Below are 17053 nucleotides of genomic sequence, written 5' to 3' on the forward strand. Positions count from 1 at the left end.
GAAAAATCTGAAAAGTCATTATTTCTTCCCTTTGCTATGTGAAAGGCCAACAAAGGGAAAACCAACTGATGATATACGAAGTACTGCCAACTGCACAAAGTAAACAAAACTAAGAAGAAAAAAATCTGAGCAAAGTTATAGCAAATGTAGGCATTCCTTGTACAACAGTTATTTAAAACAGACAGCAGTGTGTTTTAAGGTGATATGTCCCTTCAACCTAACAGCCCTTTATTTCTAGACAGTCCTCTTTCAAGTTTCCTCTGCTATATAATTGTGTAAGTACAATTCATACAATTTTCAGTTTGCAGTAATTATAGATTGTTTAATATGTATGAGTGCATCAGGAAGAGCACAATACTGTATTGCGATCACATCAGCTAGATAAGTTATAACTCAAAGAGACGCTCGACATCACGAGAATTAATGACAAGTTGCTGAAAACCCATCGGAAGTGTTCCTTTTGTCTTCTGCTGCTCAGTCTGATATACAAGAAAAGACAGCCTGCCAAATGTTCCTCATAAAGGCATTCCATGTGGCTGTGCATTCTTTTTTACAGATATTTCTGCTGCTGCATATACTGTTCATTGCACAAATATTTTAAGTAAATTAATTAGTCTGGAAAGTTTCTGATCCAGCAAGTACGCTGGTGGAAGTATAGAGTGCAAGACTACAAAACTTCTCTGCTCCATTGAAGTAATGGCTGCTTTAAAGTTACACTCAAATCGTAATGCAATGGTGTTTACTCTCCCATAAACATGCTAACCAGAAACCAGTTTTAGCAGAGTTTACGCTTTGACTTTATCTGATCATTTGTTGACTTCAAAATGATCAAGTAAACATAAAGCCAAAACATCAAGGTAATCTCATACAAAACTAGGCTTAAGAGTACATTTACTTAGTTTAACAAATTATTTTCCTTTGCAGTATACACATTTGACTCAACTGTGATTGCTCAGAATTAAGGCTACGATTATGTCAAGGAGGTCACAGCAGTTACGGAATCTGTGACTTCCAGAGACAACCGTGACATTTTCTGCCTGGGGCTGGAACTGTCAGCAAGCAGCACCGTAGCTCTCAGCTGCTGCTGTCGGCAGGCTCCCAGCAGCTCCTAGCTGCCGGGCAGCAGAGGGACCCCGGAACTCCCAGCCCCTGCGGACAGCAGGTCCCCCCCTCCCCACCCGAAGCGGCCCAGCTGTGGCGGGTGGGCGGGCCCCAGAGCCCCTTTGGGAGCTGGAACCTCCTCCCTCCCCATTTTGTCAGGAATATTTTTAGTAAAAATCAAGGGCAGGTCACGGGCTTCCCTGAATTTTTGTTTATTGCCTGAAACCTGTCCATGATTTTTACTAAAAATATCCGTGACAAAATCTGAGCCATACTCATAATTATTGTCCCCCTTTGAGAGTAAATGCTAAGCACACCCAAGGAGTTACAAGCATTTCTCAGTTATGCAATTATATTTTAAGCAAGCTGAAACAAACTAGAACCACATGCTTTATCTATGTGTCACTGCATAGTTTTCCACAGTGATCCCCGGGTTTATTATTGTTTACACTATGAGGGTTTAATATTAATATACTCTAACCTTTCACTTTTAAAAGGATAATGGAGAGTAAAATGTATTATTCTTCACATACTGACATAAAGATAAGCAGCAAAGAGTCCTTATAGACTAACAGACGTATTGTCTGGAACAAATCAACATACCCTTAGAGCCCCGACCGGGGTTATTCTATCTACTACTCAAGATCCACAAACCCGGAAATCCTGGATGCCTCATCATCTCGGGCATTGGCACTCTCACTGAAGGACTGTCTGGATATGTGGACTCTCTACTCAGACCCTAAGCCACCAGCACTCCCAGCTATCTCCGTGACACCACTGATTTCCTGAGAAAACTACAATGCATTGGTGACCTTCCAGAAAACACCATCCTAGCCACCATGGATGTAGAGGCTCTCTACACAAACATCCCACACACAGATGGAATACAAACTGTCAGGAACAGTATCCCTGATGATGCCACAGCACAACTGGTTGCTGAGCTCTGTGACTTTATCCTCACACACAACTATTTCAAATTTGATGACAATATATACCTCCAGACCAGTGGCACCGCCATGGGCACCCACATGGCCCCACAATATGCCAACATTTTTATGGCTGACCTGGAACAACGCTTCCTCAGCTCTCGTCCACTCACTCCCCTTCTCTACCTACGCTACATTGATACAATACGTCTGTTAGTCTATAAGGTGCCACAGGACTCTCTGCTGCTTTTACAGATCCAGACTAACACGGCTACCCCTCTGATACTTGTCATCAAGATGTGACATTTACCACTTCATTTGTGAAACTAGTTATGCTCTAACAATAAGATTAATCATGCATAATAAACTTCAATTCTCAGATACATCATTTATATTTCTGTAGCACCTTTCATCCAGAAAATTTCACAAACAATATACACATAACATAGTGGAAATGCAACCACCTCCAAAGTCCAGGGCAACAGAAAGTTGGTGCACAGGACATTGCATAATAGTGGAAAATATAGAGAGCTCTCCCAGCGCTCTAAAAAAAAAAAAAAAAAAACCCATCTCCATGAGGGGCATGGCTTCCAGCGCTCATGCACTGTCTATACTGGCGCTTTACAGCGCTGAAACTTGCTGCGCTCAGGGGGGGTGTTTTTTCACACCCCTGAGCGAGAAAGTTGCAGCACTGTAAATTGCCAGTGTAGACAAGCCCTAAGAAAATTCCTTCTCTTGAAAAGAAGGCCTTAATATCCAAGCTGACACAAGAATCCTTGTTCTTACATTCAACAAGCTGGGTGGTACTCAATTATGTAGATAAATCTCTGATAATTTTCATATGACTTTACATTGTGCCTCTTCATATAACCTTGTGGTGGGTCTACCCACGTGTGACCTCTGTTTTCATGGGACTTTGTATCAAAGCCTCATATAGAAACCTTGTATTGATGAGCCTTGGTATATGGAGACTTTGTATCAAAGCCTCATTTAGAAACTTTGCATTGCCCTTGGTATAATATTATAGCCCCTAAGGATAGAATAAGATAGAAGAAAAATTTCTTTTTGCTAGCAGTAAAACAAAAGCTTCCCCCCCCCCACTCTTAATCAATTGCCCTGTTGAATGAATGAGGTGTGGATGAGCAAGGCATGGAAGGCAGCACCTCCTGACAGCCTCAACTGTTGGAGAGGGGCTGGGAGCCAGACCCAAGGACAATAAAACGTGTCAAGTGGGCTCATTAAAGACAAGCAGACATACTGATGGTCTCAGGGGTTAGAAGCAAGCACCTTCTTTTGGAAACACCCTCTTTGCAGCATTGGAACAACACCCAGAAGAAAGCAGCACAAAGGACCAATGGACACAGACACAGATTTTGAATCTGGTATAGATTTGCATGAGAGGGAAGCTGCTATAAAAGTGAGGTGTCTTGCAGAGGACCCCGGGTCTCGTCTTGTCAACATGGGAGCATCGATCCAGATCGGCAGAAGCCCGGCTCCACCCCCTCACCCATCTAACTCACCTGGCCAGTGAAGTTAAGGGGAGCAACTAATTTAGGGTTATCATATTTCCACAAGCAAAAAAGAGGACACGGGGGGGGGGGAGGAGCCCCGCTCTAGCCCTGCCCCTGCCCCGCCCCATCCACTCCCTCCCACTTCCCACCCCCTGATTGCCCCCCCTCAGAACCCCCAACCCCCCCCCGCTCCTTGTCCCCTGACTGCCCCCTCCTGGGACCCCTGCCACTAACTGCCCCCTAGGACCCCACCCCCATCTAAGCCGCCCTGCGCCTCCCCGGAGCTCTCCTCCTCGCGCCCCCCCGCCCCAGCTTACCTGCTGCTGCCTCCCGCTTGCCCCTGCTTCTTTTCAGACTTCCCGCGAAGATCTGATTCGCGGGAAGCAGGGGAGGGGGAGGAGCAGGGGGCGGAGCGTTCAGGGGAGGGGAGGAGGGGGAAGACAGCTGCGGGCCGGACAGCGTGGTAAGGCTGCAGGGGATGGGGGGAGCCAGGAAGGGGCTTTGGGTGCCCAGCGGCGCTTGGCCGCCGCTTTTCTGTCTATAAATAGCCGACCGGGGGGAAATCCCGGACATTTTTAGATTTTTAAAAATCCCCCCCGGACAGCTATTTATACACCGAAAAGCCGGACATGTCCGGGGAAATCCGGACATATGGTAGCCCTAAACTAATTGGTAACAACAAGACGGAGTGTGTTTGTGTGTGTGTGTGTGAGTGTAAGTGTAATATATTATATACATATGATAGTGTTAATGAATACATGTATTACTAATAAATGTAGCGTTTTGCCTTATTCCCCCTGAAAAGATTCTGTGCAGTACTTTAAGTACAACAATTATCTACCTTGGAAAGAGGAAGGTCTGAGAGAACATGACAGAGATTTAAACATATGGTTCCAAGGAATCTAGGTACTTCAAATTTGAAGCAGAGATCACTAAACCATCTTCTCCAGCTAAGGTTGTTGTTAAGATAACTGAAAGGATTTATATATGAATCAAACACATTTAGTGCATCTATCAATACTATTTGGAATGAAAAATAAACTTGAAGACAGAAGTGTAAAAATAAATTTTAAGAGTTCAAATTGTCTGCCATTAGGTTTCCCTTATTTGTTTTTATGGATCCAGTTGACATTTAACTGGATCACATCACACACTTTTATAAAGTGAAGTAAAGCACTCACCCTAGCTACCATAAAAATAAATGTCACTTCACTTGAAGTTACAGATTGGCATCATGATGAAATTGAGAGCTTGTGAATATTCTTTAGTAAAAAGAATTACATTGGAACCAAGACACCCCAACATAGTTCTAGTCAACTGAAGAAAACAGCTGTGAACAATAGTAATAATAATAATTATTATTAGATACTTTGGTAGCACCCCAAAAAGGTTCAGGGTTTCATTATATTAGTTGCTAAATATACAACAACGAAGATATGGTTCTTGCCCAGAAGACCATCAGGTCCTCACTCATGTGAGTAGTTCCACAGAACTCAATGAGATTACGCACATAAGTGTTTATAGTATTGGGATGCAATCTGAGCCAAGATGCAACAAATGAGCAACATAAGTGGACCAATGAATGTTTACTCAAACACCCACTTCAATGCAAGAAGTTAGTGTGGTAAACCTGTCTTGCAAGGAGGCAGATGTAGTTATTTATATGGGGCCCAATCCAACCCCCATTAGCTATAATGGGAGCTCGTTCGGTCCAATAGTACCATAGATAAAATGATAGGTTTCAGAGTAGCAGCCGTGTTAGTCTGTATCCGCAAGTATATGCATCCGAAGAAGTGGGCTGTAGCCCACGAAAGCTTATGCTCTAATAAATTTGTTAGTCTCTAAGGTGCCACAAGTACTCCTGTTCTTTTTATAGATAAAATGGTAACCTTTTCAGCACAAAAAGAACAGGAGTACTTGTGGCACCTTAGAGACTAACAAATTTATTAGAGCATAAGCTTTCGTGGGCTACAGCCCACTTCTTCGGATATATGCATCCGAAGAAGTGGGCTGTAGCCCACGAAAGCTTATGCTCTAATAAATTTGTTAGTCTCTAAGGTGCCACAAGTACTCCTGTTCTTTTTGCGGATACAGACTAACACGGCTGCTACTCTGAAACTTTTCAGCACAGAGATCCTTGTACTTCTTCTGCAAAGAACCTATTACTACTTATTTATACAAAGCCTAGAAGTGTAACACAGACTTATATGCCACTTTATAGATCTACAGCAGAAAGCTCCCTACCCTGAGGAATTTACAGTCCAAAGACAATAACAGCATGCAGACATCAAGAATATTTCAAAGGTTAAGTGTCTACAGTCAGTCAGCAACAGGTTTATAATATTTTAAAGTCTCCTTTTGGGGGTCATGAGCAATGACCCTGAACAGAATTCAGACTATTTCTCAATTCACATCCAAAGACCTCCCAAGATTCATACTAATGTTACTAAAAATTAAATGCAAATTACAACACAGGTTTTTAAAAATCACTCTCTTGCCTCTAGGTTTATTAAAAAAATAAAACCACAAGAACAACTTTTAAAGTGTTACCAGAGGATGATCCCTAAGACCGTCAGACTTTAAGACTGCATAACACATACCTCAATTGCAACATTGATGGGCAACCCTCATTTACCTCAGTAGTACACAAACCTGGCATTACCTCACTGTTCATTACAGTAAGATTCAGGTGAATCAGAAGTGTTCTATTGAGATACTAATTGTGTGTGCGTGTATATTTTTTCCTTAATTTATTTCCTGACTTTTTTAAATGCTATATTTCCTTTTGTAAATTTGTTTCTCGACCAGCTGCAGCAACTGAATTTTTCTGATTAAAAAAAAAAAAAAAGTAAAAGAAAAAAGAAAAGAAAAATACCCAGTCTGTAATTGAAACTTGCCTATGGGGTGTATTATTTTTTAAAATTCCCCCATCGATTCACACTTCCTCTTCCAGCTGCTTTTATCCTCATGTCCCCATAGTCTGGGACACTTTGGGTCACTCTCACATGTGGGGGGAGGGAGGGGGAGGAGTCATTTCATGGAAGGGAGAAGGGAAAGCTGATGGGGGTGGGAGAATGAGAGGGGGGGACAGGGAAGGAAGAAATCTGAGTGGGAAGGAAGTGAAGGGACAAGGAAGGAGCCCCATTGTAAAATGGGTGCAGGAGGTGGGGGATTCTATGGAGGCAGGAAGAGAAGAGAGGAAGATTATGAAGGGGGAGACCTTAGAAGGAATGAGAATCATAAAGGACAGAAATGTGGGGTGGTTACAGGGGGGACGTGAATAGGGTGACCAGATGTCCCGATTTTATCGGGACAGTCCCGATTTTTGGGTTTTTTTCTTATATAGGCACCTATTACCCCCCACCTCCTGTCCCGATTTTCCACATTTGCTGTCTGGTCACCCTAGACGTGAATTAGTCGGGGGGGGGGGGGGAGGGTCTCTCTCTCTCCCCAGGGGGTGTCGGTCACTATCTCTCCCCCCCCCCTCAGCGAGGGGAGTGTGTGTGGGGGGCATTGGCCGGTCACTGTCTCTCTCCCACCTCAGAGAGGAGGGGGGGTCGGTCGATGTCTCCCCCCCCCTCAGATGGGGGAGGCTGTTGGTCAGCGTCTCCCCCCTCAGCGAGGGGCAGGGAGCAGGGTCGGTCGGTCAGTGTCTCTCCCCACGGGGGGGGGGGGGGGGGTCGGTGTCTCCCCCCTCAGCGAGGGGCAGGGAGCAGGGGCGGGCGGTCGGTGTCTCTCCCCACGGGGGGGGGTCGGTGTCTCCCCCCTCAGCGAGGGGCAGGGAGCAGGGGCGGTCGGTGTCTCTCCCCACTGGGGGGGGTCGGTGTCTCCCCCCTCAGCGAGGGGCAGGGAGCAGGGGCGGGCGGTCGGTGTCTCTCCCCACGGGGGGGGGGGGGTCGGTGTCTCCCCCCTCAGCGAGGGGCAGGGAGCAGGGGCGGTCGGTATCTCCCCACGTCTCTCCCTTTCCCCCCTCGGCCGGGCGCGCAGGGGGCTGGGCTGGGCTGCACTCACCTCTCCTGTTCATGGGACGGACCCGCACCGCCACCTTCACTTTGGAGTCACCCATCCCGTCGCCGCTCCTCCGACTCTCCCTCCTCCTCCTCGGCTTCCGTCTTCCAAGGAGGCACGGGACACCCTGCCGGCAGGGGGAAGCGGAGGGAGGAGCCTCGGGACTCCATGCGGGAGGGAACGGGACTACAGCCCCCAGCGGGCAACGCGCCACGCCTCGGGCTGGGAGGGTCAGGAGGACGTGATGCGTGCTGGGAAGCGTCGTCCCGTGCGTCCCTGTGACGCAACGTAGAGCTTTGCATGCTGGGACATGTAGTCCCTTGAGGATGCAGGGACCATATTAGATGGTGCCCCTGCCTTCTGGCTTGCAGCGACACACCTGCCATTCACATCGGGCCTCCGGCAGTCTGGAGCTCCTCCCCCTGCTCCTGCTCCCCCCCCTTACTGCCCGGCGCGCCGCTCCGCAGCACGCTGGTCTGAGCGGCACGGTAAGGGGGCCAGGGGGTCGGAGAAGGGGCAGGGAGGTTCTGGAGGGGGCAGTCAAGAGACAGGGAGCGGGGGGGGGGTCGGGAGTTCGGGGGGGGGGTCTGTCTGGGGGTGTGGAGAAGGTTTTGGGCAGTCAGGGTACAGGTAGGGGGTAGGGTCCTGGGGGGGCAGTTAGGGTGGGGGGGGTCTCAGGAGGGGGCAGTTAGGGGACAAGGAACAGGGAGACTTAAGTGGTAGGTGGGGTTCTGGAGGGCAGTTAGGAGCAGGGGTCCCAGGAGGGGGCAGACAGGGAGCAGAGGGGTTTAGATGGGTCAGGAGTTCTGGGGGGGGGGCTGTCAGGGGGTGGGGAGTGGTTGGATGGGGCGTGGGAGTCCCTGGTGTCTGTCTGGGGGTGGGGGGGTGGATAAGGGTTGGGGCAGTCAGGGGACAGGTAGGGGGTAGGATCCTAGGGGGCCAGTTAGGATGGGGGGAGGGTCTCAGGAGGGGACAGTCAGGGGACAGATAGGGGATAGGGTCCTAGGGGGCCAGTTAGGATGGGGAGAAGGTCTCAGGAGGGGGCAGTCAGGGGACAAGGAGCAGGGAGGCTTAGGTAGGGGGTGGAGTCCTGGGGGGCAGTTAGGGGCAGGGGTCCCAGGAGGGGGCAGTCAGGGGACAAGGAGTGGGGGGAGGGTTGGGGGTTCTGAGGGGGGTGGGAAGTGGGAGGGGCGGGGCTAGGGCAGGACGGGGGCAGGGCTAGCGCGGGGTTCCTCCCATCCTCTTTTTTCATTGTAATATGGTAATCCTATCCATTCCTAGCTCTGGCACTGACCTTGGGCAAGCCTTTCCACCCCTCTGTATCTCAGTTCCCTGTCTATACCAGGGAGAGTGAAAGTCACCCTTCTACAAAGAACATGGATAATACTAGTACTTCCTTCTGGGGGGAGAGCACAGTCTACTGGTTGGAGCAGGACATCAGAACAATACCACTTTCTGCATTAATCCAAAATTTGCTCAATTTATCTTCTCCTCAATTAGTTTTTCAGACACATACAACTCTCCCACTTCAAACAAACAAGCAAGCAAGCAATAACCCCTCTGAATTAATCAGGCTATTTTGCCTACAGGCTAAGATGAAGAGAAAAAAAAAGAGTGATCAACTTATTTGTATTTTTGAAAGCTTGTGAAGAGCTCAGACAAGAACAGAGCCATATTAGCACATACCTAAATAGACAGTGTTCTGTTCCCAGCTCTGGAAAACACATTCGGTCTAGTGGTTATTGATACAAGAGACTGGGAGAAAGTCAGAACTGCTGCTGAGTGGTATCCCTGGCTCTGGAAGGGGGTGGTGGCTGCACACCTGTTTTCGGACTAGTCGCTCCACCTCTCTGTGTTTTGCTATATAATAATACATACTGCCCACCTCAAGCTAGAGATCCATGGCTGTAGTATGTAGCCACCTGATCATCCACCTTCAAATCGCTCCTCGGTACTCTCCTTTGCTGTGATGCCTACAAAAACATGACAACGGTTAGGCTGTTGCTGTGCAGAAACCACTACCTCTTATGCTGACCAATACTGTCTCATTGTTTACTTGTACTCCCCCGTCTGGCTACATCCATCTGTTGTCTTTTGTTTTATACTTAGATTGTAAGCTCCTTAGAGCAGGGACCGTCTTTTTGTTCTGTTTTTGTACAGTGCTTAGCCCAATAGGGCTAGGGCCCCTACTCACTGTGGAAATGCAAATGATAATAAATGTAAAAATATAAATTATTTATATCACCGTATTCCCCTGCTTCACCTCATATTCACTCCCTTCAAGCACCAGGAAACGTGCACATTATAGACTATAAAGTGCTTCCTGTATGCTCTTTTTACTAGTCCTATTTGATTAGAAAATAAATTCTCCATCTGGAGGCAGCAATATCCCAGTGAATCTTTCAGAGAGGTTTGCAAAGTCTCTGAGTTTTCCCATAAAAATCTTTACAAATACAAATATGGGTTTGTTTGTTTTATTGTAACATTTTTCATGGGAAGCCAATGTTTTTTAAATGGTGTATAATCGCTTTATATAAAGGTACCAAGGAGAAGTACACCGATATAAAGAATATATGGGAAATGGAAAAGTTTGAGGATTAATAGTTTGGAGATATAATATTTTGGCATATGCCTGCTGCTTAGTGATAGGGGTGAGAAAAAAGGGCCTGGCTACACTACAAGACTTACTAAATCAAGAGAACACATTATAACAACATGGTACTGCCTTGGCCATGTAATAATTGTTTGTTGTAGATTGTCTGTGGCATCAAGCTCTGTTATCACCATGTTACAGAGCATGTTAAAGACCAGGGACTATAATAAAGTTCCATAATATGGTTATAAGAAGAATTAGGTCTGTCTTCGCAAAAAGACCAATCTGTGTTATTCTGCCAGGGCACTGCCAAGACACGCACTGTCCAAACACAACATGTTTTATAATGAAGACAGACCCAGCATTTCACTAATGATATTTAAAGATGATTTTAACAATGTTACATCCTAGCTACATTAGCTAGTTCAACTGTGTTTCCAGATACCATTTTTAAAACCCTGTTTGGGAACCAATGCATACAAGGCCTTGAAATCTCACTCATTTAAATGTCATGGTTGAACAGCTCTGTAGTTTCTATTCTTTTTCAAAAAAAGAATTCTTTCTGTCTCTCTGAAAGGCCAGATTGCAGGGAGGGCAGAAAAAAAAATCTCTTAGAATTGTAATACTTTAGCTCTTCAACATGGAAGTCAGGGATAAAGCTTTGTAACAGAATGATAGAGACTCAAAAACAAAACGAAACCCAGATTCAAATGGTTTCAGAATAAGATTTACTTTAAGTGCATACTTTCCATCCAGAAGACTAGGCCCCCAGTGGGGGGAGGGATAGCTCAGTGGTTTGAGCATTAGCCTGCTAAACCCAAGATTGTGAGTTCAATCCTTGAGGGGGCCATTTAGGGATCTGGGGCAAAAAAATTGGTCCTGCTAGTGAAGGCAGGGGACTGGACTTGATGACCTTTCAAGGTCCCTTTCAGTTCTATGAGATAGGTATATCTCCATATATTATTAACTTAAAATATATCACTTCACCCCTACCAACCCAAAGAATAGCTTGTCCAGGTAGACAGAATACAAATATTCAAATTGGCATTTAACATACACTAGAACTAACATTGGGAAAAAATGCCATGGCATCTTGAAATTGACCATAAGGGTCAAGATGCTGGTTTTCTCACTTTCTTAAAGACCAAAAATAATTCCACAGGGCTAGCAGGTCATACCAATCAGGGAAGTGGGAAAAAAACAGTAACAAGACTTAAACAGGTTTGGGGCATTATAGAGGGGAATCCCAAACTCCAAGCATGCTGTGTTCAGACTAAATCATACGGCTACATGAAGAGATGACCAATTTGCCATAGCAGACTGCCAAACCAGAGGGATACTGCTAAACTGATCTGTTCAGGTGGTTCCTCCCTACATTTGTGAGCAATGGCCCTCCCAAGTGGCTTCAATGGGACCATGCTTTTAACTTCTGTGGTATTTTCTAGCTAAGTATTATACTTAACAATGTCTTGAGGTTCAGAAAATGTTTGTAAAGATAAATATTACCCCCACTCTACACATGGGGAAAGTGGCCAGTGATTCAAAGTACCTTAGTATTTGGGTGTCCAACGTGAGACACTAAAGACCTGATTTAAATAAATGTAAAGGGACTACCAAGATGTTCACATACCAAAATTGATTGACAGGGTTATCTAATTACTGTAATTTCTCTCTCATTCCCCCATCTTCCTTTCCATTGTCTGTCACTCTTACGCACTATTTCATAGGTAAAATTAGATTATAAACTCTTTGGGGCAAGGATAATATACTATCTTATTATTTGTTATGAAAAGAACATTATGTTTTGAATGCTGTATAACTAAACTATAATGAATGCATGAAATATTTTAATTGATATTTTGCTAAAATTTGCACTCCTGTAGATGCAGAACTTTTTATTAAAACTTGCAAAACCTCCCAATCAATCTTACATCAGAATCTTAATTGCCAGGAACTCAGGAGAAACTGAATCCACATTATGGAGAGCATGGTCTCTTATGTAATATTTGCTGTTTTCTGCAGGTTTATTTAAAGGCAATGAAGGGTCTAGTCCTTTGGGCTAAAAAGAATCTTCACAAATGTAATGACCAGGGCTTCTCTAGACTAGGAACATTTAATTACATCTTGTATTTACCTATGCAGGAGTAGGGAGACCAGATGTCCCGATTTTATAGGGACAGTCCCAATTTTTGGGATTCTGTCTTATATAGGCTCCTATTAACTCCCGCCCCCGTCCCGATTTTTCACTCTTGCTGTCTGGTCACCCTATGCAGGAGTGTTGTAAGCAAGACACGAGAAATAATTCTTCTGCTCTACTCTGTGCTGATTAGGCCTCAACTGGAGTATTGTGTCCAGTTCTGGGCACCACATAGGGTGACTAGATGACAAAAACAAAATATCGGGACACATCGGGGGTCAGGAAGCCGCCGAAGCAAAAAAAAAAAAAAAAGCCGGAGCGCCGACGAAGCCAAATATCGGGACAAATGGCATCCCGACAATACATCCGTCGGGACGCGGAACAAACAGCTGAATATCAGGACAGTCCCGATTTTATCGGGACGTCTGGTCACCCTAGCACCACATTTTAGGAAAGATGTGGACAAATTGGAGAAAATACAGAGAAGAGCAACAAAAATGATTAAAGATCTTGAAAACATGACCTATGAGGGAAGATTGAAAAAATTGGGTTTGTTTAGTCTGGAAAGAGAAGACTGAGAGGGGACATGATAGGAGTTTTCAAGTACATAAAAGATTATTACAAGGAGAAGGGAGAAAAATTGTTCTTCTTAACTTCTGAGGATAGGACAAGAAGCAATGGGCTTAAAATTGCAGCAAGGGAGGTTTAGGTTGGACATTAGGAAAAACTTCCTAGCTGTTAGGGTGGTTAAGCACTGGCATAAATAGCCTAGGGAGACTGTGGATTCTCCATCACTGGAGATTTTTAAGAGTAGGTTAGACAAACACCTGTCAGGGATGGTTTAGCTAATACTTAGTCCTGCCATGATTGCAGGGGACTGGACTAGATGACCTCTCGAGGTCCCTTCCAGTCCTATGATTCTATACATTAGAACCTGTCAAAATTTCCCTAATGTAGACATGCTGTACAACAATCAGTTGCACTAGGGGTTTATACTAGTGCAGTTACATCAATGTAGTTACTCCAGTGAGAATTTCCCTAATCTAGGACCACTGAGAATTTCCCTAATCTAGGTCTGGTCCACCCTTAAAATGTAGGTTGACCTAGCTACATTGCTCAAGGCTGTGAAAAATTGTGCCCTATGCGATATAGTTAGATCAACCTAATCCCCTGTGTAGACACAGCTAGGTCAATGGAACAATTCTTCTGTCAACCTAGCCACTGCCTCTTGGAGAAGTAGATTACCTACATCGACAGAAAAACCTCTTCCATCAATGTAGGAAGCGTCTACACTACAGTAGCACAGCTGCAGTGCCATAGCTGTGCCACTGTAGCACCTATAGTGTAGACATAACCCAGGACAAACCTTTTAGTCTCACCGTGTAGGGAATTGTCTGTAACTATACAATAGTAATAGAAAATGTGTGAATTATACTCCTTCCCCACCCTATTCACTATAATGATTCAAGGATTAGCTCCAGCTATTTAAATACTAATGTAATTAAGTAACAAACAACCATCAGGGGAAGACATTACTTTCCCCTCCCATTCATTTATTTAGCTCCTGTCTTCAACACTTTATACCCAAGTCAAAGAGCCCAGTTGCTCTTGTTATGCCACCTAATTACAAGTCCACTGTGACTGGACTGTCCAAGGTCTGGTCTACACCTAAAATTTAGATTAACCTAGCTACCTTGCTCAAGGATGTGAAAAATTCACACCCATCAGCACCAAAGTTAAGCCAACCTAACCCCCAGTACAGATGAGTCTAGGTCATGGAAGAATTCTTCTGTTGATCTAGCTATTGCCACTCAAGGAAGTGGGTTACCTATAATTTATGAAAAATCCCTTTCCATTGCTTGTGGAAGTATTCACACTATGGGCACTACAGTGGCACTATGCCCGTAGTGTAGACATGGCCTATGGCTTTAACAGGGACAACGTTACACTGGTTGTTTTGAGCCAATCGAAGCACCACCAAGGACCCCCTTTATCCACACTAGCCATGTTGAATGGGGGTGAGAATGTCTGCAGATTTGCCTGAGACCTATCCTAGCAATCTGTTCAAAGGGAGGGAGAGGCCTTCATTTTTTAGGAGTCATTGTATGATTATGAAACGGGGACTAGCATCCTTCTTTGATTGGACAGAATTATATTTTACTGCACAGTGGAAAACACTGCAGATTTCTGTTCTCATCCAGAGCGGAAATATAACCAAAAAAAAGTCAGGCCTATTTTAAAGTCACATCATTTGTGAGAGCGCATATCAAAAGAGAAGCATCAATTATTAATATGCTATAGACCTAGTTCCTGTCCATAAATCATTCAGGCTTAGGAAAGCTAAAGCAGAGGATCTTGTAGCAACATTTCTGGCCAAGTCACAAGCAGATATGCTAGCAATTTCATGAGACACTATTTGTACAAGTTTACAGGTTCAAGAGGTTCATGTATGCTTTGGAGAAGCATTCCCTGTGTTCCCTGTCATGGGAAGGTTTGTAGAATCAAGGCACTGAGACGCTCTAGGGAGATACGTAGTGCAGAGCTTTATTGGTCATGTTCTCATTTCATGGGTAATACAATAAAACAACTGAACTCATGTTGCAGCATTCGCAGGGTACAGAGCAAAAACTGAGATGGATTATCTGTAGAACACCCTTTTTTGTTTATTCCAAAGTCCTCATCGGGAATTTTGAGGGGGGTATATCCAGAGCATTACAGAATCCTATATTTTGGATGATTATCCAGAATGAATCCCAAAATCCATACGTGGGCTCCAGTCATGGAATCATAGAAGATTAGGATTGGAAGAGACCTCAGGAGGTCATCTAGTCCCACCCCCTGTTCAAAGCCCAGTCCCAACTAAATCATCCCAGCCAGGGCTTTGTCAAGCCGGGTCTTAAAAACCTCAAAGGATGGAGATTCCACCACCTCCCTAGGTAACCCATTCCAGTGCTTCACCACCCTCCTAGTGAAATAGTGTTTCCTAATATCCAACTTAGACCTCCCCCACTGCAACTTGAGACCATTGCTCCTTGTTCTGTCATCTGCCACCACTGATAACAGCCTAGCTCCATCTTCTTTGGAACCCCCCTTCAGGTCGTTGAAGGCTGCTATCAAATCCCCCCTCACTCTTCTTTTCAGTCCTGCAAAAAGAACCATGAAGGTGGATCCCTGCATCTAAATGGAGCCCCATTAAAGCCAATGAGACTCCGCATGGGTCCAGCATTCCGGTATAATGGTACTCTTTGCAGAAATGGGGTCCTTTTGATCCGTTGCAGAATTGGGGCACTTTCACTTCTAATACAAGTCCATCCTTCTGAATGGCAATACAGGACCCCACCACTAAAGCATATGCATGTACTAAGATTCCCCCATGTAGTTGATACATTTAAGTGTTTGCAGGAGGGGGCCTTATGAGTTAGATTTAATGTCCCTACTTTGTGGATCAAGAATTATTTTGTTTTTATCAGCTGTTCAATTTGCTGATAAGCTTTCTTATTCAACACAACTGGTTTCTCAGATTTTGTTAGAAATTATTCTTTCTCCAATTAAAGGCTTGACATTTTGATTTGATGATAAATTGGATTTGGTGTCTTTAAAGATGTTTGAACAACAGTCAAAAAACAGAATTAGCGGGAAATTATGTGATGGGAAGTCAAGAAAAAGTTGCAGTTCTGGAAACACAAGAAGAAAGCACAAAGACATCTATTGAAACATAGAACAACTGAAGTTTTAGAGAATTATGCCAAAGCTTGCAGCATTTATTCCCTTGGTTTTCTGTGAGAGACGAATTCCCTTGTCACCAAAGACTGGCATATTTTATAGCCTTATCTGCTGAATCACATTATTGTTTCACATCAGCAGAGCAGGAGCGACCTGCAAGAGCCAGGGTTTCTTTTGCAGACTAGAGCTAGACCCAAGCTAAAACCCTGGATTCAAAGACCTTCAGGATTTGGAGGGGATGTTAAGTTCAAAGTCCAAATCCAGATTTCAATTTTCCAGCTGCCTCTATATTAATGAATAATAATATTGTATTAATAATATGTTGCACATATATAGCAAATAATGGGCTAGATTAAAACACTAGAGCCAAACACCACTACATTTAGACGGTTGGTGGTTTGACATTCAGACCTAGGAGCGTCTTAAAAACATGGATGTTACCTTCACCTGGTAAAGTTACAGAATTTATTAATAAATTTAGGGTTTAAAAATGGCCAATTGCAAACTCGGCATCTGCAGACAAGAGCGACACCTAGTGGCTGAGGAGCATGGGTGAATTCAGGTCTCTGTTGCCTGCAGTTTTCTTTTCTTTTCCTGTTTTTAAATACTGTCGTTTTATTAGCTTCTTTTAAGGAAAAATAAACATCTTCCAAAAACCTTATAGCAAAAGAAGGACAAATCTACTCTTGTTTTAGGCACATGATGTTACATCAGCAACAGAACACACATAAGTGGCAAAATTACAGCTGGAGGGGAGAAAGGTGATTCTCATTTGAACCCTGCCTATGTTAGGTTTCTTTCCTGGTGGAGTGGGGGGTAACTGACTCTCCTTGTAGCTGTGGGCCAGAGTGACAGCTCCCTTGCTTGGCAGGGAATATTTACAAAAGTAATAGTGAGGGGAAACGTTTTAAAGTCAGGTGGGGATTTGCCTCCCTTTCTGCTCTGGGACTGCTGGCTCCAGTGAGCTCTTCCTCGCTTCCCTGTGAAAGGGCAAAGAGCAAAGGGATCATAGCCATAGGCGTAATTTGACTTCTATATTTGTGGGTGGGTGGAG

At 44.7% G+C, this 17053-nt stretch overlaps 1 protein-coding gene across 1 annotated transcript in view; it reads right to left on the bottom strand.

The window, feature by feature from the left end:
- KIF13B (kinesin family member 13B) overlaps positions 1-7656 on the bottom strand; it is a 199254-nt gene extending 191598 nt beyond the window's left edge. The window contains exon 1 of the mRNA XM_065400572.1: positions 7550-7656. Within this exon, the coding sequence (XP_065256644.1) occupies positions 7550-7604 (55 nt within the window). The 5' untranslated portion in view covers positions 7605-7656. The remainder of the gene's footprint in view (positions 1-7549) is intronic.
- Positions 7657-17053: the final 9397 nt, after the last annotated feature.

The sequence above is a fragment of the Emys orbicularis genome, chromosome 3 (assembly GCF_028017835.1).
Source record: "Emys orbicularis isolate rEmyOrb1 chromosome 3, rEmyOrb1.hap1, whole genome shotgun sequence".
NCBI classification, from domain to species: domain Eukaryota; kingdom Metazoa; phylum Chordata; order Testudines; family Emydidae; genus Emys; species Emys orbicularis.